General features: G+C 38.6%; 1 protein-coding gene across 5 annotated transcripts in view; it reads right to left on the bottom strand.

The window, feature by feature from the left end:
- The window catches only part of LOC126872936 (alpha-catulin), an 80,908-nt gene that overhangs the window by 12,178 nt on the left and 42,466 nt on the right, over positions 1-26,264 (bottom strand). For 4 of the 5 annotated variants that reach the window (XM_050633217.1, XM_050633219.1, XM_050633220.1 and 1 more), the window contains 9 exons: positions 13,151-13,428; positions 9,673-9,915; positions 7,024-7,287; positions 6,090-6,341; positions 5,645-5,804; positions 5,343-5,461; positions 4,879-5,208; positions 1,505-1,711; positions 298-788 (listed from right to left, as the gene is read on the bottom strand). In XM_050633217.1, coding sequence (XP_050489174.1) covers positions 381-788; positions 1,505-1,711; positions 4,879-5,208; positions 5,343-5,461; positions 5,645-5,804; positions 6,090-6,341; positions 7,024-7,287; positions 9,673-9,915; positions 13,151-13,428 — 2,261 coding nt within the window. In that variant the 3' untranslated portion in view covers positions 298-380. The remainder of the gene's footprint in view (positions 1-297; positions 789-1,504; positions 1,712-4,878; positions 5,209-5,342; positions 5,462-5,644; positions 5,805-6,089; positions 6,342-7,023; positions 7,288-9,672; positions 9,916-13,150; positions 13,429-26,264) is intronic. The other variant, XM_050633221.1, reaches the window with a different exon arrangement.

The following is a 26,264-nucleotide window of genomic DNA, read 5'->3' as shown; positions in this document are numbered from 1 at the left end:
ATCTATTACTTCGAGGACTAAATTCGAGGTGTTAAACTAATCGGAAATTACTGTTATTTTAACTTCATGGAAACCGTGAAATTCGATTAACCTATTTCCCGAGCAGGGTGTACATAATATTCGAAGCTCGAAATGGAAAAGTTCTTCGATCGATCGTAATTCGATCATTGGCGTTCGCTCGAATAGATAGCAACGAGGCGAGAAGCAGACTGACAATAAGCGAGAAAGCGAAAGGAAAAAGAATGAAAACAGAAAACGGAAAACGGAAAACTCAATGGGTGGAAACCAAAATCGAACCTGTGTACAACAGAAAGAACAGCGCTTCTGTAGCTGTGCGTGAAGAACACGTGCGACCTTCGGGGTGCGAACGAAAGTCTGTGTTATCTCGGCAAGGTGGCGGCGTGTCTTAGGTGCTGCAGCTGTGCCTGTTGTAGCTGCAGCTGCAGCAGCTGTAGATTCTGTAGGCAATACGGAGCCTGCGGCCCGCAAGTGGAAGTCGTGATGGGTGTCGAGTATGGAAGGACCGATGGATGAACGAAGGATGCGGAATTGCGTGTAGCAGTACTGGTAGAGGTGGTATTTGGCAGGGTGTTGCAGTTGAAGAGTGGAAAGCCCAGATTCGCACCTCTTAGAATGTTGTGTAACTGGGCCGAAGTTAACGGATAAGGTTGTACGTAGGGACTGGTGGATGGTAACAATTGCGGACTAACTGGATACAAGCAATCCTCTTCAGCTAGGCCAGGTATCGTCGGACTGAGCTCCATGTACTGCGGCATCGTGACATTGTGCTATTCGACGAATGCATGGAAGGATACATAGAACATACTTTACTGCGTCGCTTACTATATATATGTATATTATAATACTGTGTATTTCGTTTGTGCGAATATTTACTTTAGCTTTGTTTTGCTTCCCAAGCAAATAAATTTAAAATCTGACAAGTAATAATTATATCGGAAATACACAAGGAATATAAACTGGAAAATTTTCTGATAGGAACAAACGAGGTGTAAATAAATTGTTTTTGTTGTTTCTCCTTGTTTGAATCCTCGTGCGAAATGCTCCGCGTTAAGCGAATATAGTTAAAAAGGCAAGTATTACACAGAAATATCTTCTCGTAACTTTACAGTATTACATGACATAACAGCTAAACAATTATGTAAAAATGAAAACATATCACTTTCGCTATCGCAAAGCTAGCTACAATAAAAAATACTGTCCAGTCTTTTGTTCCTTCGTTCAACGAGCTATTTCTACAATTTTAATCAAACAAAATACCTCCTACAAGTGCGAGGGAACGGTAAAGACTGAACACACACATACGTATCTCGTTCTCGAACCAAAAAATAAACGGAGAAAAAAGAAAAAGAAAAGATGGAAAGTGAGGGAAATACTAAACAAAAGATAAAAATGTAACGTGACTAAAAGGGCCAATTGGTGTGGTTGACGCTAGAATTTTCCTTGTGCATAGTATAAGATGAAATAACACGCGAGCGTATCTTACCTTTGTGGCGCAGACGAAACACGTGGTCACCACTTTCGAAATCACGTTCATTAAATTTTTTGTCTCTTGTATCACGTTATCGACTTTGGTAAAAGTGGCGGCTTTTCCAACGGTGGGATTCTTCACGGTGAATTGAAGCTGCTGTACATACGTTGGCACACGATCAAGATTTTCCAAGAGTTCTTTCTTGTGCGGTCCGCCCGGTACCTGCACCCATGCACAACATCGTATACAATCTTACGTCTTCGTTCGTATCGCAAGGCAAACGTGATCGTGATTCGTTTCCAACGACTTGATCAGATATTTCAAATCTAGAAAATTCAGTTATACCGATGCTATGCGAATTTTCATCAAATTACAAATTTAGCAGATGTGACATCCTTTTTCGACTTTTATATTTGCCATATTAGCATGTTATGTATATCTATAATTCAATGTTGATCTAACTCGAAGCATGGGTCGTGTCTTGAAGATAAGAGAAATGTTATACATATTTGTTATTTCTGTGCAAAATCTTCCTATGTTATCGAGAGCGCGTGATCGTTAACCAATTGTGGTTTTTTGTGTTGAAAATTTCTACAAAATATAGATTAGAGTCATTTTTTAGTACCTAAACATTTTTGCGCAAAACACAAATTGATTGTATAGAATCGTATGAAGGACGATTCGATTAAACTATTATTTTTATATGTTTTCGCTATTTCATTACCAAAGAAACGATGCGATACGATACGATACGATACGATACGATCCAATTTCTGTTGGAGAATCGTTGAAAAACAATTACATTTGCCCTGCGATATCATCGTTTTACATTTGTAGCGTAAGTCGAATAAATCTTTAAAGCAATGCCTGATTCTATTTTTTATCGATTGACTAGTATAATAAATACTTTAAAATACGTATATCTCGGATATTTGTAAAAAGATTGCATCTAGTAAAGTTAACAAAAGAGATATGCTATTCGTCCTAATAGAACACAATGCAACAAGTTTGAAAAAAGAACGTGTCAGTTGTTCGAAAACATTAGAGAGTGACTGTGTGAATGAAAGTGAATTAGTACAGACCTTGTTGTTTTTGCAAGCTTCTCGAATGAAAATTCATTTTGAATCATAATTAAGATCAAGCCATACGCTTTTCTCAAACGATCGCAGCTAAAATGAACTTGAAATAAATAATTAGTCAAACGTATTTCTTTTTAAATTTGAGAATTTTTTCATAGAAAATTATTTCACGTACTCCTTTCGATGATAGAGTCTCGAAAGTGACGAAGAATGAGTGACTTTACGTGTCTTTATGCGAATAAAAGGCGTAGTAGTATTAAGTGATGCGTCTTTCAATTAGAAGCAAGTTACATGAGATTAAAATACTTTTTTATACGAGTATGTGTATTTTAATCTTAATTTTTTGTAGCGAACAAAGTAACAAAGTAACATCGCTCTATCGGGAGATCCCATGAAAATAGAATAAAATTTCATTTTAGCTGCCATTTAAGAATAAAGTGTAAACAAAAGGTCGAATCGGAAGCTGGCAAAAACTGAGACATAATAGTCATGCCCCAGATAGTGGAAGGAGGGGGACCACAATGCACATAGACGTCGTCCACAGACGGAAGCATTCCCGTAGCATCTAAAACACACCTTACTAATCGTACACAAAAAAGTCGTAAATGTACGTATACAAAATTGGTTTTACCCACAAAATAACGATCATAGTTGATTTGGTGGCATGAGACGTGAGAGATTCAACGGTATGTCTACATTTCAAAATGAGAGTCACGTTCCTGCTGCAGAACTTATACATACTTCGTTAATTACCAGCGTCTGAAAAAGTTCTGTCTATTGAACTGATTAATCTAAAGAACTCTTACTTTCTCAGCTGGAGCTTTCTTAACGAACGTAAAAACAAAACACGAAAAATATTATAAATGTAATCGTAGTTACATACACTTTCAAACAACGAGACTCGAATATACTTGCTCATTTCAAATCTCGATTGTATGAAACTTGACATTAAGAAGAATACTTATCTACCGATGCGACAATGATCGTATAGCTACTTTCAATATCAATCCGTAACGGTATAAACACGCGAGCTATAGAAATTATTTCCGATTACCAAATTGGGAACAACGTAATCGTTTGATTGCCTAGCGAAAATTACTTTACCGCCATGTAAGTCACTATGAAAAATGCAACGTCGTTCCTCGTAACGTGCTTTCTTTGTCGGAGAACGAACAAAAGCAATGTATGAGGTACAAGTATACTACGTCATTCGAGAAAAACGATTGTTTGGGATAAATCATACCAGGTATCATCGCACGATCTTGCATAGCACAGTACTGTTGCGTATAGTAAAGTAATAGAACAATAAAAAGATAGTGTGTAGTGATGTAAAGAGAAACACGGAAACACTTAACAGCAACTGATGAACAATGAGTTCGCAGAAAAATGAGCGGTATAATGCACGGCAATGAAAACGATTTGTACAAGGCGAACGTGATCTCTATTAGCCCAACAAGGGTCTAAAGTAAAGAGAGAAAGAGTTACCTGGATGGAGGCATTCAAAGAGCGAGGGTCAAAAAGGGGTTTCATAATACAAGAATATATATTACAAGGTTAGCTTTTTTGTTGAGTTTTGTTTCAAGAAAATATAGAAAGATCAAAATGGTTTTGGGTAACTATATATATTCGGCCTAGCTAGGAGGGTCGAAAGGGCAGCAAACGTGTTAATTCGAACATGTCTAATGCTAATAACTTACGGCCGAGCTACCCCCAATCCATTTCTAACATTATTCCGTATGTTATATTTTTCCCATTGATTAAAATGTTATTTATTCTTGAAAATATCGATCAGACACAAAAAGAGTACTTATACAAACGTATGATACACCGTGAAACAAAAAGAGGAATTCGTCTGGATTCGACGTAGCTCTAGCGTAGCAATTACATAAAAATGAAACTCAATTAGCGAAATCGAAGTAAAAATATTCCCAATATAGCAAGGATCAAAAAACTCGGAATCAAGTCCAGTATAGAATCCGTAATAATAATAATGATGATGATCATGAGAATAATAACAATAATGATAATAGTAAACAGTAATGATAACAAATAATAATAATAACAATAGTAATAATAATAACAATAATAATAACAATAGTAATAATAATAACAATAGTAATAATAATAATAATAAACAATGATAAAAGAGTATGATTATAAAGTAAGAGTGATGATGTACGTGTATACGTGTACGTATAGGTGTTTCCTGTACTCATACACGTATATACATAACATCTGAACATCAGACCAATTAAAAAATGTGTATCAGTTTTGCTCTGAGTTTACGCTGCCTTAGTAACTGATACATACCTGATAGCTGAATTGTCTCACAACCTTGTACAATCTGTTCGCCTCCTCGGCGAAATACTCAGCTTGGGTGAATAGATCTTGTGTAGTTTTCAACGCCCCTTCACCTCTGGTGAACTGGTACATCGAGAACGCCATCGAGGACATGTTCTTCGCGCGTTTCACGATGTCGTTGTTCTCTTCCAGGGCACTTCCACTTTCCTGCCATTTCTCTGTTTCCGCATCCATCTCCGAAGTGATCAGCTTCATCTCCAGACCTGCCTTTGCGATCTTAGCCTGCTCTTCGCTGTCCAATTTTACCGGTTTCAGTGGTTTGCTCGTTGTACCGTGTTTCTGAAATAAACAAAGATATTAATCTTGTCGGATGCAAATTCGAAATTATAGATATTCAGGAATATTAAATAATAATAATAATAAACTATATCGAGTCAACGATTCTAAACCATAATATGAACAAATTAACTTACTCCAGGCCGTGGTAAGGACATGTAAACTTGTTTTTCAGGTCGGTTTTGATTCAATTCGAGTACGTCTTTCGCCACGGTGGTCACATCAGTCATAAGCCATTGCCACATGTCGGCGAACACTGAAACACGTATCGGAATGAAATCCAGTATTTTTCTCCATGTCCTAGAGATTCTAGAAAAACGACAATGACTTTGGATTCAAGGAAGAGTTTCTAAATATATGTATCGTTACGGAAAAACAAAGAGTGGAGTGGAAATTCCTGAGCGGAATACTAGCGATTAATATGTTACGAGTAATCTACCTTCTAGGTTTTCCTTAGCGATTTTACTGGTAGGATGTCTCGCTAAAGTATATGCCGCTGTCACCACTTGGGGACCGTATATTCTCAGGTTAATTTCGGTAAACTTGGCTGAAACTTGCAACGATTCCGAGAGCGCAACGTGTCTCAGCATTTTGCACACCTATTAATCGATATATTCGAAAACGTGAATTATAGATTGCTAATGATATCGTTTAGATTTCGATGGCATTTCAGAAAAAGACACTGCCTACGATGAAGATTAAACGAGCTTTACCGATTAGCTGATTTTCAAACACCTTTCATTTTTTGTTTAGTATTTGATCTCAAGATCGAAAAAGAGTAAATTTTCTAAAGAAAACTGTAGAAAAGCGAAAAGATTCGAAATCTAAAGTATGAGACTTTTTCAATGAAATATTCGATCTTGACGTCAGAATCGAATACTTACTTCGAGAATGTGTTCAATGTATTCGCGAAATTTTTCGTTGCTTTCTTGAAGAAGATATCTGTCATTGGCCAAAGCGACGTTCCTGATCGTTGAAACAAGTTCCTGACCCGCTTTAGTTACCTGTCCAAGATCAGCCGCTTGTTCCATCGTGGTCGTGCATAGCTGCTGGCGAAGATCCCTGGTGGTACGTAATACTCCTAAGACAGCTTGCTCCATCTCAGAACTTGGAGAACCACCGCCACCTTCGTAATTCTAGTACCAGATAATAATAGTAATAATAGTTTTACTATTTTTCTACTCCTTTGGTATACGTACAATTATGATTTTAGCAAAAGAAATTGTCTCTTTGGAGGTATTCGCGATTTTAATCAAATTCAAACATCATTACTACAAATCCACCACCGCAGTGTCTTGATACCTTCAGCGGTAGACTATTCCTTTCTTGATGTATCTTTCTTTCATTCATATGATCGATAGAATGTAAGCGAGCATAAAATATTTCATTTAACGTAGCCTAAAAATGGACGGTACGTGTTCAAAGTAATTACTAATTTCACGAGAATATGCGTCGCGATATTTCTCACAGTCAGCGACAAAAAGAAGTGTACCTTCTCTTTCTTTTTAAAGAGGGAATCGCTCGCATGCTCCCTCGTATCTATTCACCGGGGGTAGACTCTCGTAACTGTGATTCAGTTTAGCACGATCTTTCATTCAGATTTATAGCGGAATGTCAGCCATTTTTCAGATTATTCTTCCACGGGAATGAATTAATCCGGTATTATATGAACTTTCTGTACCAAACCTTTTTCTCTCTAGCAAATCCACGACCATGACATCATTTTTTCCTTGTACTTTTAGGCGGAGGTAGATCAAAGAGACTTACAATTGGTAGTAAACTTTGAACAAGAGATCTGTTAAAAAAATTGACCCTTACCATACTGTTGCCGATTCGCAGGAGCGTGTTGAGTTCGAGTTGTGCTCGATCGCAAAGCAGAAGGATGTTTTCTCTGTGCTCGTGGGTCGTGTATGCGCTATCAGTGAAATCCTGCGTTCTCTCAATAACGGTATCTAACGCGGCGGTGAGGGTCTCTCGACAACCTGGTCCTAGGAGAGTCATTCTTGTGGTTTCAACGAGTCTTTCGAAGTGTTTCAACGCGGAGAATGCCGTGCTACTGTCCCAATCCTCTTGCTGTGGACTCTGGAATCAGTCATCGATTCAGTAAAAGATTCTCTCTGTTCTTCCAGTAATATACGTACTATTTTCCGTCTCTGGATTTACGTTAACGATAATTCAATCTTCGACGTACGCTATCGTTCGAAAGTTCTCAGTTTGTTTTAATATTCTTAATATTCAACACCTCTTTTAATAAACAATTACTACGCAAGTATGTAAATGTACATTAATACGACACAAATAACGCGGCGTTCGATTAACTTTATTATTACGGTATTTATGTTTGTTTTTTATTCATACGTTCGCGAATGTTGCTTTTAGAAATCGCTTAAAAAAAGAAAAAACATGCTTCGAGTTTAATTGCGCATGTAACAAACAGTTGCTATATTTACACAGGAGTATGACTTGTATATATGTACTTGCTGTTACTATGTAGTAGCAAGATATCATGCGAAACTTTAATGGTACGCCATACCTAAATATACTCTTGCCCTAAGGTCAGCATAGATACGTGCAGTTGAACCGATTGCTTTTAAGCAAGGATAGAGAGCATTCGACTATGCAATATCCCGGTGGCGCCGATTAACTATGCATTCTTCTAGATAGCAATTACTCGCACTAGATCCTTGAACGTGACCGAGCACCTCTATTCGCATTTCTTTTTAAAGCTTAATAAAGCTTAATAAAACTTAAGCTTTAAAGTCGGTCAATCTGGACGTTATACATTTTTCGCTGATACTTTAAGCTTTCATCCATCCTCTACTTAGCTCTTTTACGAATATCGTGCACTTTCTTCCAGCGAGAAGACGCTCGAAATACGTTAATACACGTATACCGTTTACACGGTAAAATTGGAATTTTATCTTATTTTCGACGAAGAATGATAAAAGTTTTAGGTAAACCCTCTTATACATCGTGGTAAAACTTGCATGAGAGTTGGTCGGTGCTTTAACACCTTTTTCGGAATCAGCAGGTTTTGGTAAACTATGCTAATGTGTAGCTCTATCGTTTTGTGCGAGATATGTGTTTGGAGTCATTCGTGTGACTTTATTATTTTTATATATAAAAAAGGTTTCTCTTATCATTTGTTTCTCCTGTATAAAATAATGTTCAACGTATTTTCTGCGGTTAAGGGTTGTCGTATTTACTATCAGCTTAATAGCAGAAAATAAATTTAACTCTCGAGGATTTAACCCTCGACGAAACAATTCCCTATTGTTTTATTGTCCCAATAGGGATGAGAAGATTTGGCCCGTCTTCCATATGTAACTGGCGAGAAATTGAAATTAATGCGCTACCTGCAATTTGGCACGTGCCGAAGAACGTACCACAACGTCGTTTACGATATTCACTTCAGCGTCGTTTGCTATGCATGGTTCTTATGTGTGGTACGATATCAATTCGCATCACTGTCAATTTACCGCATTAATTTCATGCTGAAGATGTTCCTTAAATTTCGAAAATGCCTCGACCGTTCATACAAGAGCATGTCCGCCGATCCGTCGATGGTGCCGATATATCGGGTCATACGTGAAGTTCAGAATGTTTGTAACTTTCTCCTATTTTATCGAATCCTATATTCTGAATACGAACGTATTGGGGAAACATTTCTGTACTACGAAATATACGAAGTTGCCGATAGTGATTTGTATTTTAATAAAAAAGATTTCTTTAAAATGTCATTAAAAAAAAAGTAATATTTAAGATTTCTATTTAAAATTTAAGATATTATTCCAAATTTCTGCATTAGCTAATACTTCCTTAAAATGAAAAAAACTTCTTTTTCTTTTTCTTTTTCTTCTTCTTTTTCAGAAATGAATTTAAATACGCGACGACCTTAGGAAGAGACCCCTCTGGTCCGACTTTGTACAGATTTCTTCTACTTACGAGAGAAATTTAAGCATGACCATCGCTACTTCGGTTTTTACAATTTCTGGCGAAGATAATAATTATTTCGTTGTTTTATCGCATACTATAAGATGGCCAAAGTTTGTCAAGGTCTCCAAAATTTTACTCGATCGTATATTATGTGTTAAACATGAGTTAGAATTTGGCAAACGAAAGCTCTTTGGATTCGTTCCAAACTTTCGAATGTATTTCACTATAAATGTTTCTATCTACGTCGTCGCATGTTGTTACATCAAATGTATATTTACGTTTATAGGTGATGAGGTATAACAACATTCGTGGTTTCGTGGCGTCAAAATTCCATGAATATATAATTGCGGTGCAACAAATCTTTGTCGAAACCGTATTAGCACGAATCTGTATTATATATGCATGCAACGAACCTTGACCTTGCTATGTGTTTATTTTTACAAATCTGTACGATCTTTATACGAACGTATTTCCATCTAAATATGTATACCTTTCTCGATAAAAATAATTGTATATTAACTAATTGTTTACCTGGGAATTGGAATAAGACTGCGATTCACTGCAATCTAATACTCCGTCTTTGACCACGTAGTGTATCAAGTCCATGGCTCTTCGCATCTGACAGAAAACGGTGTCTCTGTTTTCTCTGGCAGATGGACATTCCGGATGCCTTAAGCAAGTTTTACTAGACGTGAGCAACATCATAGTGCTTCTCTCTAAAACTTGGCGAGCCGCAGCCATCTGTGCCCTTCGTCTCTCGTCTTTCAAGTCATTCTGGAATTTTGAAACATTCCGTCCATTCATTCCTGTTCGACGTGTTGCTATTTACTTTGTATATCCGTAACATCGTGAACGTTATTCATATAATTAACGTGACTTTGTAACATCTAACGAACGAATGTCTTATTTAATAACAATTATTGGTACGATCCTATTATGATCATGTTGTAGTATCGTGGAAAGAATGTCTAAAAATGACCCGACGAAATATGTACAATGTTGCGAGAAAGCCTAAGTGCCGACAGGCCAAAAGGGTCGGGAAACTTGAATGGGCCAAGCGGCCCATCAATATATCCTCGATCCTTCAATCAAATAGTTACTCGGAAGAAGGCGTACGTGACCATGATCGTGGACGGTTACGGAACATGTACGTGGTGGGAGTATGAAGAGACGACAAAGGGATGCTTGAGGGAGAAAGACGATTAATCGTCAGTTGTTAATTGAGAGTTTAGTTGCGAGGACTTAGCTGCGAGTCGTCAGTTGAGTGGAGAGAGTTGAGAGCAGAGGGTTGAGTCGAGGGAGAGTTGAGATTAATCATTAGTTGCCGAGTTGTTATGAGTTGTTAATTGTTAGTTGTGAGTTGTGAATTATCAATTTAGTTGCTTAGTTATATCACATTACTGCATTAAGTTCACGTTAAATAACCATCGTTTCCTGTTTCAAGCACTGTAAATAGATCCATCTATCGATAAACTTATCATATAGAATCATGATTCACATTATGATCATGATAGGATGATAGATATGACATGTAACACAAAGAACGAGATTCGTTACAGAATTTCGCTATTGTTGTAATTAAAAAAAAACATGTACCGGAAATTTAAATTTTTAAATTTAATCGATATAAGCAAATGTATGTATATATATATGTCGGAGATAAGAGGACACCGGTGCCTTCCCTCTGAAACCTCGGGAAAATCCATAAAAACATTGCAATTAAAACCTACAGTTGTAATTAAGCGATTTGCCGTCATTCTGCCCAGTTGTATTTGTGTGAGACTTGTGACAATGAGCTTGGGCTCAAGGCGACAATTAGTCGCCGAACGTAGCCGCGGTCAACGGGACGAACTCTCCATCTAACAAAGGCATTGAGTAACCCTATAGCTCTCCTTAAAAGAAAGATTTGTAGCGGCACGTGGCAGTAAACATTCCAACGGTTTCTGTCCCGTAGCTCGCCACACGCAGATCCTATTCTTCGGGCAGGATGTTTACCAGATGCCGACGCGTCTCCGCAGTACGTGATCGGCTAGCCCGAGGACCGTTATAAACACTAATATCTAGTTACCTAAAATCCCTCAACAGATACAGTCTTTGTCCCAGTTACAGGAAGACAGGAGAGACCTATTTTTCCACGAACGACGTCTCCCACTAGCAACCCTCCCTCAAGGGCGGCTAGCATCCTTTTCTAACTACCGATATGGAGATTGGCCAATTAGCAGCAACGTCAATTTCCCTTACTTTCCGAACGTAGGATGTCCCTGACGAATCCGGTGATCTCGTGTCCTTAGACACACCCCGTCATAGTTTTCCTCTGGGGTATCACTGGGACAGAAAGTCATTCTCTCTTGCGGTCTCATCGACAAAAAAGAGATTAACGCCAGCGACTATTAACACAGAATCCGACTTAGATCTTTGCGAGTGCGTACGGCTACCGTCCCGTTGTCCGCGGATTCGTTATTGAACCTAGGATCATTGTCATTAGTTTCTCGAGTATCTAATTACCACGGTTACTTGTCCGGTTCTATGGTAATCGTATTTGCACTAGCCAATGTCTTCTCTATTGCATAACGACGACGTGTAATCCAAACGAAGATTCGCTTCACGCCCCTAACCCTAATTCTAATGTAAACCCGACATATATATATATATATATATATATATATATATATATGTCGGAGATGAAAGGAAAGCCGAAGCCTTTCCTTGGAAATTTTGGGAACATCCTCTAGTACCTTAGCCTAGATTTTATTATAGTTGTAATTGCTTAAGATTTGTAATAAGCGAGATTGGGTTCGAGGTGACAATCGGTCGCTGAACGTAGCCACGGTCACGGGATGGATGTTTTATCTAACGGAGGTCTGGAGTGGTTGTATGTGTTTTCCGAGAAATGTGGTTGTGACGGCATGCGGCCTCGAGAGCGGGCCGAGCCACGTGTGATGTTGCCTCGGAGGTGCCGATGCAATGGGACATACATTGTATTAGTAATCAAAACTCCAGGCAGAAACTGCCTAGCAACGGCGTTTGGAACTTTCTCGATGCTTCCAACGAGTGTGCCTAGCAACGGCGTTTGGAACCTTCTCGATGCTTCCAAACGGGTATAGAAAACAAAATGCAATCGTACAGGGAGAAAAATCTCCACGAGGCTGGCATTCTTGCGATTGCCTTGGAGAGTGATACATCGAGCATTTTCGACGATCGCATTTGCGTCTAAGTTAGTTTCGCTTAGTAAGGAGTTATCCCAGTGACCGTGGATTCGTTTGAACTCAAACATTGCTAATAGTATTATTTAATTTAATTATTCGTAGATCGTATTATTCATTAGGCTTAGTGTTTGTTAGACTTATTATTAGTTGTACTTATTATTTGTTAAGCTTAGTGATAGACCTGTATATACGTGTAAATAAAATCTCGGCTTTGTGAAACGATGGCTAGTCCACATGAAGAGTCGTCGCGCGCCCAAAATTCGAATCGTGATCCGACATATATATATATATATATATATATATATATATATATATATATATATGTATGTATATATAATAAATAAATATATAATACATATATTGTATATAATATAAATATATAGATATATAATAAATATAATAGATAATTTATTGACAATTCGACACCTTACGGTGGCTGAAAGATACGGAAAGTAGCGAAAGATATTCTCGGAATACTAATTATGAAACTGTCAAGAACATGATTCACGGTAAACGAAGCAAATAAATAAGGGTTAATGTAGTAACGATCAATGTTGTCCTGTCTCTTACTCGTACGTCCTATTTAACGTGACTAACTCAGGAATATTACACATCCTAAAACGAGCTTTCAAGCATTTATTGATAACAAAACAAAGGAGAAGAATTCTTATCGTATCCATTCCATGAAACACTATCCGATGGAAGCAAACGCGATAGCAAGGTTAGAAAAACTTCTCTAACACAGTTATTAATAAGATATAATTTATACATCGTATAAAGATACGATCAAGTTAATTACTTACTTGACGATCACCTGTTAAGTGTGCTAATTCCACCATCTCCGCCCCGAACTGGCTAAACGCCTTCACAAATTCGGTAAAGTTTGAAACACTTTCGAGACGGCCAAGACTACGAGCCACTTTCTTCTTTGCAAGAAGAAGTTGTTTGACCACGACGATGTCAGCCAAAAGGAGGACCTTGGTTACAGAACCAAGAAGGCATCTTGCAGCTCTGACAACAGACCCTCGGTCAGCTAAACTGTCTTCTGTGGCGCACTCGCATAATTTTTCGATAGCCGAGCCTGCAAATTAAATTACATTCTTCGTTGAATTTATTCTGCAATTATAATTACCGCTTATTATTTTTTGAGTCGATAAATTAATAAATTTTTTAGATATTTGCACTCTATACTATTTTTCTATTCGATTTTCTCTTAAATTAATAACATTATACTTAATGCACTTTAGATTTTTGTTAATTTAGGATAATGATATCACGATACAATCATATTTAATAAAATTTGAAGAATACATTTTTTCATCCTATGAATAAATCCACCGCTAAAGATAACGTTAATATGATAGATTTAAACCTTTTCTGAAAATCGAAGAAGACCGCAGAGATGAAATGCCTAGTTTTACGCAATAGATATAGCTGTTATTATATGTATTAATACGTGTTTGTCGCAGATAAAGATGTCTAAAATCAGAGTGGCATAATTATGCACAATTAATCACTTATTCATCAAGCTCTTTTCCTTGAATAACGCAACTATACAATTAATTGCAACTTCAAGCGTTCTATCCACATTTTATATAACTATGAACCTGATTTTAGTTTTAACAACTTTGTTATCGGTATAATTGCGAATATTTAATTTTTCAAAATGATGAACATAAAGATATGAATTACGAAAAGCGAGTGAAACTGGAATTGGACATTTAATCGAGCATCTATAATACAAACGCATCGAATACAAAGTACAAGGTTAAGAGGATTGCATCTACATGTTCTCGGATATATACGTAGGATATTAGATGTAAATCAATCTCTTGCACGCGTACACATTATACCTACGATTTCAAGTCGTTTGGCTGTTGCTACTATACAGTTAGCCGCCGATATCATCGGCCTCCGACAATCGAATTTCCTTTCATCTAACACGATGAATATTTATTATCTTGTAGAACGTGTTCAACGTGTGACGAAGAATATTGATGATTACATTTGCTGTTACGTCGCGTAACACTCTACCTAGCCGAGGCCACACACCGCGGGCAATATGGCAACCAGATGTCTTCGGATATTCGCAGCGTATCTTCCATGATGTCAAGGACCTTCCATAAATCACATAGATTTCCTAGAAAAGGTCCTTCAAACGAAACAAACATCTGGTTCGGAGGAATTTCTAGAGACTATTGTCTACCACGGCTTAACAAGGGAAAGTCAGTTTTTGTCACGTACGCTGCAACTTTCCTCCCACTAACAACTTTCTCTCGAGGGCGGTTAAGACCCTTCGTTTAACCAATTAAAAACGAAGCCTATTCCCTCACTCTCCTAAATAACATCGGCACCAACAAATCCGATGGTCCCGTGCGCTAGACACACTCATCCTTAGCTCTCCTGCGAGACAGCATCGTCTTCCAAGAGTACTGTTTTTGCATCCTTCGAACGGTCAACATCCTTCGAGCGGGTATACACACCCGCAGATCACTCAGTCACTCATCTCGTACATACGCACCAGTGTAACTAACCTCGTTCTAAGTTGTGGAATAAACGGTGAAATATAACTTACTACTGTGTCATATTCATATCAACCACCTCTGTTATCCCACCCGAAACAGGGGAACGACTACTTCGCGGCGTCGATTCACCGAATCGTAGCGAGAATTTACGCCTCTCGCTGACGCGTTTTCCTCGCGACCGTGTCTCTCCGCGAACGGTCGTAACATTTGGTCCTTCGAGCCGGATAATCAGTGGCAGTGGATAGTTTTGTCACCCATCCGGTCGAAACATTCGATCTTTCGAGCCGGATTCAGTGACAAGTGATAAGTGTGGACACGTAACCGGTCGAATCATTCGATCCTCAAAGCCGCATCACGCGTCAAGTGAAAAGCGCATACCAGTGACACCCACTATCATACAGTGCCACGTGAATCCAACATAACCAGCAGCGGAAGCGTTACCCCCCCAGCGAGGTCACTAACGTCAAGGATCGTCACCCTTGAAGAGGTATAATTCGGTGGTTAAAACGCAACCACGCAACCTCCTGCCGCAACTGGACAATCTTCAACAGAAGTAAGTTATAACCATCCACTCTCAATTATCTAACAAATAATGGCCACCGGTAACGAACTTACCGCCTTGCGTCGACGCCGGGATTATTGCATCGGCCACTTTACACGCTTATCGAAAAAACTGGACGAAATCGAACAATCCGGCTGTCCGTGAGAGAACGAGCTAATTCAAATCAAAACTCGTCTGGACACATACGAAACGGAGCTCCGCGCCATTCAAAATGAGATCGTAAGCATAGACGAGGAGGAGTCCGCGCGCGGCTTCGAAATAGCCGACGAGTACGAGAGACTAGAACTCCGATTAATTACTCAACTGAGCAACCTACGACTAACTACGACGTCACAATCGACAAACGACGAATCAGCTGCCGGTCGCGAGTCTGCTTCGCTTAAATCACCGGAGAATCATTTTCCTGGACATAATGCGAAGACGCCACCTTCGCCATTGCCACAAGGGCCCACGGATAAGGGAAGTAACAATGACTTAAACAAAACACGCAACGCTAGTCAAACTCCGCCGACGGAGAAGATCGCATCGACTCGAACGCCGACCTCGCCGCGAGTCACGCGCAATTCATTGCACAATACTAGCAGCGTGTCACCTACACGCGACTTGACGACAACCAAGTTCGCGTCCTCATTATCTCAACAATCTGATACAACGCTGCCGAGCGCCTTAAATCAGAAAACTCTTCCCATTCGCAACTCATCGTATCACACTCGCAACGTGTTACCTAAACACGGCCTGACGACAGCCACATTAGCATCGGCAGGAACTGAACAATCGGATTCAACGCTACTAATCACCTTGAATTTGACAAGCTTCAACGAGCCTTTGGACCTGAAGAAAGAGAGGGTCTCACCAGACGACAAATCGTTTCCGAGCTTAATCTCCCACAATTTGTTACAGAACATTCTATCTGATCCCAACGATTCTCTACTGAGTTCACAGAGCGCCACACCGAACAAGTCGCGTGTCACGGACTTCTCCCTGAAGTCACCCTTGGCTGCAACGACGTTACCACACTCTCTAATGGCAAAACAAGTCCAAATCACGACGCCCAACGCTTCTCCTCTACCAAGAATCATCACTAAGAGAATGCGATTCGAGCGGGTCATCGGGGGGAGTCCAGCCTCCCAATCAACCTCAAACCGCCGCACCGCGCTTGATGAAACTTCACCAAGCATCACTGACGTTCCCTTCGACGATACTTCCTGGGCCGAGGTGTTTAACGACACTTCCAGAAGCAAGATTCACGACACTTCTTGGGTCGTGAATTTCACCTGGAAATCGCTCGGCATCGACGAGGAAGACGGCGATCTAGACTACAAGGGAGACAACATGCCAGCCAGGCAACGGGCCTTCGGCCGCATCGCCAGGTTCACCCTGAGGACGACAGCATCATCCGGACGGCGGTGGCTCACACGGCAAGGAGCATCTTGGATCGAGGTGCCACGCAGCTCGTCCCACCATCGAGCCAAGCCGACCCAGCAGAATACGGGTCATCAACAATCAACATGGAGTTGGGCGGCAGCTCCAATTAACTCCACCTTTACAGAACTTTTGATCGGTACCCTCTCAACGGGGGGAGTATGTTACGTCGCGTAACACTCTACCTAGCCGAGGCCACACACCGCAGGCAATATGGCAACCAGATGTCTTCGGATACTCGCAGCGTATCTTCCATGATGTCAAGGACCTTCCATAAATCACATAGATTTCCTAGAAAAGGTCCTTCAAACGAAACAAACATCTGGTTCGGAGAAATTTCTAGAGACTATTGTCTACCACGGCTTAACAAGGGAAAGTCAGTTTTTGTCACGTACGCTGCAACTTTCCTCCCACTAACAACTTTCTCTCGAGGGCGGTTAAGACCCTTCGTTTAACCAATTAAAAACGAAGCCTATTACCTCACTCTCCTAAATAACATCGGCACCAACAAATCCGATGGTCCCGTGCGCTAGAAACACTCATCCTTAGCTCTCCTCCGAGACAGCATCGTCTTCCAAGTGTACTGTTTTTGCATCCTTCGAACGGTCAACATCCTTCGAGCGGGTATACACATCCGCAGATCACTCAGTCACTCATCTCGTACATACGCACCAGTGTAACTATCCTCGTTATAAGTTGTGGAATAAACGGTGAAATATAACTTACTACTGTGTCATATTCATATCAACCACCTCTGTTATCCCAACCGAAACAGGGGAACGACTACTTCGCGGCGTCGATTCACCGAATCGTAGCGAGAATTTACGCCTCTCGCTGACGCGTTTTCCTCGCGACCGCGTCTCTCCGCGAACGGTCGTAACATTTGCTTTTCTCATTTTTCACTCGAAAGATAAGCTGAACATCGGCTGCTATAATTGAAACTTCGAATTTCGTTTCTTAATTTCTTACCATATATTTCTACGTTTGCCGCGTGTCCATTTTCATTATGTCGGCAACCAAATAGTTAATTTTTCAATTAAAATTCTGCAGATCCAGTGACCGCTATATACAGCAACAGTTGAGTCTTTTTCTGAAAACTACGCAGTCAATTTGTACCATGTAGTAGATTTTTTTACCGAAAGCCGGTTATCACAAATATATCGCGGAATATGCAAAACGATTAATCGCAAAATTTTACGGCTATAACATTTATAATCAAGTGCTTTTAATTATCTGCCAGACGTGTCGGTGTCTGTAATTTCCTGTAAAAGCAACATAGCATGACCAATTTTATTCTTCTCACGAGAAAAACGAGATTTCTCAATTTAAGCTGATGCTGTGATAGTATTTCCCTTGCCCGCGTAATTTCTACCCAGAGCTTCCCTGCTTTCCAATTAACATCGTAAGAAACTTAACTACAAGTTTACGATCGTTAAATTGTTTTTCTTTAATGTTAACTTTCATCGCGGTTATAAATCGTGTGCATTTCATGTTAATGCGAATTACGAAGCTTGCGCTTTTTCTTTTTTCCTTTCAAATCTGATGCATTTCGGTGTTCTGAAATAGTTTTTAGTTTCTTTTAAAATTTTTGTGTAGAAATGTTGATTCTTGATGAAATGATATGCAAATTATAGGTATGATTGAAACGAGGTTCGTTACAGGCGTGTTCAACTTTGGTTATAAATAAATTCCAAAGTCATATCTACACGACACAAGAATGACACAAATTCTCTGATTTTTGTCTGAGATAGAATCTCGATTCTAAAGACGCGAACTCTGAGATCCACTTTATAAATCTCTATAGAATTTCTTTCGGTCTTCGTATTTTGTCCATGTACAATTTTATACGCGTTACCGCTTTTTAATTTCTTCAGGCACCGTTTTATTAAGACCGCTAAAAATTAAAACATCTAAAAAAAATATACGCGCCTATAAAGATTGTATTTGTCTGAAGTATATCTTATCTTTGATCGTGTTTCGATCAAAAAAGTATTACCTAAAAGTACAAATGTATGTAACTCAACGTATTCTCCGAGGTTAATATATTAATGTTAATAATACATAATAATTAATAATATATAATTACGTATATGTCGTATCGTCATCGTAATACGGGTCCGGGTCGCTATCGAAGTAAGGGTTTGAGGTATGTAATGAACTTTCATTGGAACTATCCATCTTCTTACAAAGTTGAAGTAACGTTTATTAACACAAATACGGATGTTACAAAGTTTACAAGAAATCGCGATGATTAGGCACTAATAACACTGGTCTGAGACTCGATAACGAATCCGCGGTCAATGGGATAGTAGGTTTAATTTTTCGTCAAAGTCTAAGTTGAAGCTTATATCAAACGTGGAGTAATCACAGATACTAAGGCGTTAGTTAACTCGTCAATGAGCTCGTACACGAGAAAGAGTGTCTTTCCGTCACGGTGACACTGTCGAGGAAAACTATGATGGGGTGTATCTAAGGGCACGAAATGATCGGATTCGCGGAGCGATGCCTTCATTCGGAAGTGAGGGAAATTGACGTTGCTGTTAATTGGTCAATTTCCATATTGGTGGTTAGAAAAGGATGCTAGCCGTCCTTGAGGGAAGGTTTTTTTTTTTTTTTTTTTATTTATTTGTTGAAATTACAATCAATTCTCGCGTTGAGAATTTTCAGTAATTTTTCTGGCGTGGCGCAGTGACATGGCTGTTTATTTACAATAAGTTAATACTTATTATAGATAGTTATAATTTATGATCTATAAGTATTATAAGTAAGTGCATATGCTTGATTTGGATAATTAAATGAATCTAACGTTTAGGTCTAGCGGGTAGTGCCTCTTCAGCCTGCGAATCTGGTCCGTCGTATCGAGTAGTCCAGTGATTAGGGGGTTTCGGTGTTTGTTGATTCTTTTGCTGTATCTGTTGCTATATTTTGCTATTTCCTCTTTGACGGTGGGTATCTTGAGGTCGCGGTGTATTGTTTCATTGGTTACATACCAAGGTGCGTCAATTAGGGATCTTAGCGTTTTCGATTGAAAGCGTTGGAGTATTTCGATGTTGGAGTTACTTGCTGTTCCGCATAGTTGGATTCCGTAGGTCCAGACAGGTTTTATTACGGTCTTGTAGAGGGTAATTTTATTCTGTAAGTTTAGTTTGGAGCGTCGGCCCGTGAGCCAATAGAGTTTTTTTAGTTTGTCCTTTAGTTGCTTCCTTTTATCTGAGATGTGTGTCTTCCACGTTAGTCTCCTGTCCAGGGTCATGCCCAGGTATTGAGGGAAGGTTGCTAGCGGGAAGCATCGTTCGTTGAAAAAATAGATCTTTACTATCTTCCCGTAGTTGGGACAAAGACTGTTTGAGAGACTGAGAGACTTTAGATAACTAAATCTTAATATTTATAACGGTCCTCGGGCTAGCTGAACATGTACTATGGAGACGCGTCGGCATCTGGTAACCATCACACCCGAAGAATAGGGCCTGCGTGTGGCGAGCCACGGGGCAGAAGCCGTTGGAATATTTACTGTCGCGTGCCGCTACAAATATTTCTTTTAAGGAGAGCTATAGAATTACTCCATACCTTTGTTAGACAAAGCGTTCATCCTGTGACCGCGGCTACGTTCGGCGACTGGCTGTCGCCTCGAGCCCAAGCTCATTATCACAAATCTCGAACAAATACAATCGGATCGAATGACGACAATTGTTTAATTACGCCTATGATAGAATCTAGATTACGGTGTTAAGGGATTTTCCCGAAGTTCCAAAGGGAAGGCTCCGATGTCCTTTCATCTCCGACATAAATATTTTTGGAATGTTGTGGAAACCCCCAATACCCTAGTCCAGACTTTTACTATAGCTGCTCTTAAGTAATAAAACTAAGAAATAGTTGTAATGTAATACAATTAGATAGAATGACGACAATTGTTTAATTATGGCTATGGTAGACTTTAGATTACAATTTTACGGGTTTTCCCGAAGTTCCAAAAGGGAAAGCTCCGGTGTCCTTTCATCTCCGACATATACATATGTACATACATTTGACAAATATTCTAGATAACGTCAAATATATAACAACTTCTTTATAAATATTCTCTGTGGAAATTTACTTCGTAAACTATTTGAAATTTAATTTCTTTCACTTTCTAACATCGTAAACCAGTTGCGAATCTTTCGAATGTGTACTGCCATACAGTATTGGTAGATATTCCACGCAAATATATATAATAATGCAATGTTTAATTAATCTTATGTTCCATCAATGTGACCTAGTTGCAACGAACGATTATCGTGGATATTTAATCGCCGATTGTATTAATGACTAATCAATTATCGAATCGTCGATTAGACGAACGTTTCGCTATTAAAAATTTCTTCGTGAAATTAATATTTAGGTCTGTTCTTAATCCTAGTATCAATCAGCTTTAATCGTTAATAACATTCGCTTAATATAGTATAAACATAGTATGCGAATAAAACAGAACGTTGATTGCATTTCGATCAGAAACCAATGACAGACGATTAATATTTTGAAACAGCGATTTATTGCGTAACACGTTGAGAAATGAAAATAGAAAAAATACTTTATGACAGGATTAATGGTTTGATGATAAAGAGAAACGCGTAGTAGTTGTTCTTATGAAACAAAGTTCAGTTTTTATTTTATTGAAGAGTTATCGCAGAAACTATGTCATTTTAATATCGGAATACATACTTGTTCCGAATCTTCCTCTTCAACTAGAAAATTTTATCTTTTTGTTTCTTTTTTTATTTTCCATGGCCGCTTTTCGCTTACGGCTCACTGCAAAGTAGCGCAGTTTCACGTTTCACGGACACCGAAGTTAGGATCGTTGATACGGCCATAAATTTTCACGCCTAGCCAATGTCGACAAAAATAAAGTTTGAAGATGTGTCGGTTCAGCTGAGAAGAATAGGAACCATCTACCATAGTATACAAAACTTTTATGGGGTGTAACGTTTCTAAGAGAATTCGTCTCGTGCTACAGTTATTTTGTAGGCTTATGATATTATTCGCGTCGACTTATACCTTTCTATATTGATGAAAAAGTCTGTTACTACTTTCGTATAATATAAAAGTTATCCCAAAGCTCTCCGTTTACTCTGTAATCGAGAACATTACAGTTATTATAGATTCTTTTAAATCCGTGAAATAGAAAAATCCGTGCAAGCATATTTTTAATAAGGAAGAGATTCGTATCTGAATTTCCACATCTTACCATTAGACTATCGATCGACAGTCACATAAAAACATCTTTTGGTTTATATTGTCGAAGGTGTTTAACGAAGCGTTAGCAGATAGCGTTTTTATACTCCACTATTTTATCGAGCACTCGAAAGCACGAGCAGCAAACGAAGTAGAAGACTAGATACGCTGCTGAATCGCCGGCTAAATCTATCTTGTTGCCTCCTCTCGACATTTTTCGTTATCTATGATTAAATCCTAATTCGATCGCGCTCGATTTTCACAAAATCATTTCATCTTTTAAACTATGGAGATTTTGACGTTTTATATCTATTGTTTCTTAAACTTTAAATTTGTGAATATACATATACCTAACATTACCTATACAGGATGAGTCACCTAAGAGTTTAAGCTGAAATATTTTCGATACTACTAATTATATCGAAAAATGTTTCAGATAAAAGTTGAATGGCATATTCTGATGTTATTAGTTTTACAGTAGGTGTACGCGTGAAGATCATGTGAAGGTTAACTTTGTTTTTTTAAATGGAGTCATATATTTTTTAATACATATTAATCGATGCAGCTCGAAATTCTCTATAAAAAACTGTTGATCTATTTATATCGAAAAATTATTAGTTTATCAGATATTCTAACTTTTATTTCGCAAAACTTAACGTATGAAAGGCAAGGAGAACAAATACAAAAGTGGTGCCTCGCGTCTTTCCATATCTTTCAAGCGATAAGTTTTACAAGATAAAAGTTAGATGTATCGTATTTTCTTGTTACATATTCGTTTCGTTCAAGTTTAGCGCGACGTTATTCAAAAAATTTGACGATTCGTTGCGCGAAATGTTTCACCGTTTATACTCTGATAGTAACCTAGAAGAGATGACTTCGCGTAACGTAATCAGTTCAGCTGCCTTGATAGAGAAACCTTAGGACGCTTTATGCAGATCGAAAATCAAGTACGCCATGCAATCCCCCTTGACCCAATTTAACAATCGCACAAGTGCATTGCATTGTTCTGATTCGATATCTTTCGTACTATTTTCTATCGTATCTTGCGAATGAGCACATTGTTCGACAGAAGGGAAAGCTTGCGCGCACCACAACCAATGTATTAATCTAAAGTGCCTACACCATCCTATGTACATACATATTTTTTACGTATACTCGTCTCACTAGTTTCCCATTGAACTACGTTCCAACGTTAACGAATTTCGATATGTAATTCATACAGTTGAAAAAATTTACCTCCGTTGCTCCCTGTCCGCGTACATTCTATTTCGATTTTATCTACTTTATTGATTTTATTACAAAAAATTAACGCTTTCAACGATCATGTATGTAGGAGTAGGACGAATTCAGTAGGTTTTGATTGCGTTTCGACAGTTATTTGGGTATATATAACAGCGGTACATAAACAACGCAATTGAATCGTCCTGCAGTTTCTCATGTAAATTCGAGAGCATGAGATTACAGATATCGCAGCACCGCAACAATATAGGCGCACTGCGTATAACCCAGTTCACCGATTGGTAGATCGGTCCCATTGATCCTTTGCCGTGACAATAGACGTAGATAAATCAATGACTCTACAGGGTCCATTTCTAGATATTATTAATTAATAGGTATTAATATTAATTAATAGATATTATTAATTAGATAGGTCTAACACCTGCCGACGATGTCAAAACCATTTTGCAAACTATTTGTGTACCGTTGCGAGTACGTAATTATTATGCAGGGCAGCTAGTGAAATTACTATAAAGCAACGTTCGATCGCTGTTACGATAATTAAAATTTCAGAGGAATTGTCATAATCGATAACTTGGCGATAATAAAAATATTCATTCGTCGAGCCAAGTTTCAACGTTTCATTTGGTTCGCCGTCTATAAATCTCGCGACAAATTTTCAACTTTGTCATTGTCGTTTTTGACGGTGGAATACAATTATATAATCATCAATAAAGACATTAAACGAACAGTGTGTCTCCAATCGTTCTGCTCACTCAACGAATTATTGTATTATCGTATACGAGTTAGACCAGAAATTATGAATATTATGAGTACACGAGTATATCGCAAAGAAAGATGCAGTTACCGAACTTGCATCTCCGATGTATGCGGAATTATTAAGCCACAGAGCTATCGAATGTACACATATGTATACTTACACGGAATATCGAGTGAAATACGCTAACGTTCCTTCCGGGTTCTTGATTAATCCTTTGGGAACATATATTACATATGTTGCAATATGAAATGCACTGCCAATAGTGTACGTGACGCATGGCACAGATATTAAATGATTCAAGCTCCATTGAAGATTCGTCTTGCATACGAAATGAATCGAATGTAGCTGAAAATATGCAACTGTGTTCACGTTGCGTCTATTCTCGAATTTATTTTCCTCGTTCGACAACAGAAATGTTACATCGTCTAAAATAATTGTAATCTAAAGCAAGAAGGCAATTTCTGAACGAATTAGTCGTAGAATAAAGTAGCGAATGGAATAAATCTCGTTGTAAGTTTTAATTTACTTTTTTTTATCCAAAGCTTTCATTCATGTTTACGATTAAGCGTTTTGTTGTTTCTACGAGTCAACGATAAACGCGCTCGTGATTTTAAATCGTTGAAATATTCGAAACGGAATTTAGGAAGAGAAAGCGGGCGAGCTCAGATTTATAGACGTACGATTTAATTAAAAACGATTTACTACAGGTTTATTTTTTGCGATGTTACGCAAACGTAGTTTTAAGCGTTTAGTATAACCTTATAAAAAATAACCGCTTTAAGGTTCACGCTCGTCCAAGTCTTGCGATGAAAATACTCCATCACGCTTGCTGAGAGCTATAAGTGGAAATTCAGCAAAGCTTGACTTACTTAAGAATCGAGGGATTTAATGGTCGAGTCGAGTCGAATAAAACCCTGTTTTTCGTAAGTGTGTTTAAATTGTTGGGTTCGTTAGAATTTTCGCGATCAGTTTCAGTTAAAATCGTTTTGAAAAGATATCTCAAAAAATAACGATCGAGTAGAATTAAACAGATGCTGGAAAAGGAAATGTTTTGGAAAAACCTAAGTCTGGTTATATCGATGTCTGGGGAAACCATGCTCCCGGCCTGGTTATTAGTTAGAAAATACTCAGGGGTTAATAAATGTTTTACACGTTGACTTGACCCGATCTTAAAAGGTAGACGGGATAAAAATAGCAGAGTGCCGTCTATCGTAAGAGTACACAGACTGTGGAAGAAGTTACCGTTCATCGTTGATCGATGCAGTTATTAGTAGACGACGACACAGCAACCGCTTCCTTCGAGAGAAAGGCAAAATTGGAACTTCCAAATATGTATGTGCTACGCTTCTCGATTCCTTTTTGGTTAAACCCTGACTTGTACGATATAGAGTAAACTTATTATATTTTCAAGAAGGAATAGAGCGAAGACGTTAACCAACCGAGAATTTGGTATCGCACGTACTTACTACTAAACCGAATGAAGAGTAATTCTTTTGGTTTCACATTCGTTATGCATCATTCGTGCAAGCAAATCCACTAAATTAGCATAAAAGAAGTCACTAAAAATCATCGTCTAAAGCCCAAAAGGAGAGGAAAATAAAACATAAACCAAAGCCAGTGATATTAATTCTGAGCGTAATTTATCTATGAATCTACCTATAGAAACAACAACGTTAAAATGCTAGGTGGTCAAAGAAAGGAGTTGGGTGGCAAAGGCGATCGCCTGCCTATTCCTTTGTCTTTAACAAGAATATCAAGAAGATATTATAAGGCTTTATTCGAAAAAAACGATGCTGTTCACGACGATATATCGCTTGGCATTTCGCCACTTTCTCCAGCCGTGTTGCTGGCTCTGCCTTACTTGCTTTCCGCTCTTTCCGGCTCAACTTTGTCCGTAAAGCACTCCAAGACTATGAAACATTTGATACAGCTCTGTTCCATGGCAAAGACTGCAATTGGAGGTTAAACTGTCTTGACGCTCGCTTATACGCTCTTTCTCCGGGCGCAGACACTGCAATTCAATTCCAAACGGTTCAACGAGAAAATTCTTCTTCTACCTCCTCTTTTCTTTTATATATATGTCGGAGATGAAAGGAAAGCCGAAGCCTTTCCTTGGAAATTTTGGGAACATCCTCTAGTACCTTAGCCTAGATTTTATTATAGTTGTAATTGCTTAAGATTTGTAATAAGCGAGATTGGGT

Source organism: Bombus huntii, chromosome 14 (genome assembly GCF_024542735.1).
Source record: "Bombus huntii isolate Logan2020A chromosome 14, iyBomHunt1.1, whole genome shotgun sequence".
Lineage (NCBI taxonomy): Eukaryota > Metazoa > Arthropoda > Insecta > Hymenoptera > Apidae > Bombus > Bombus huntii.
The sequence above is the reverse complement of the archived record's forward strand: the minus strand, read 5'-3'. Positions and strand labels throughout refer to the sequence as shown.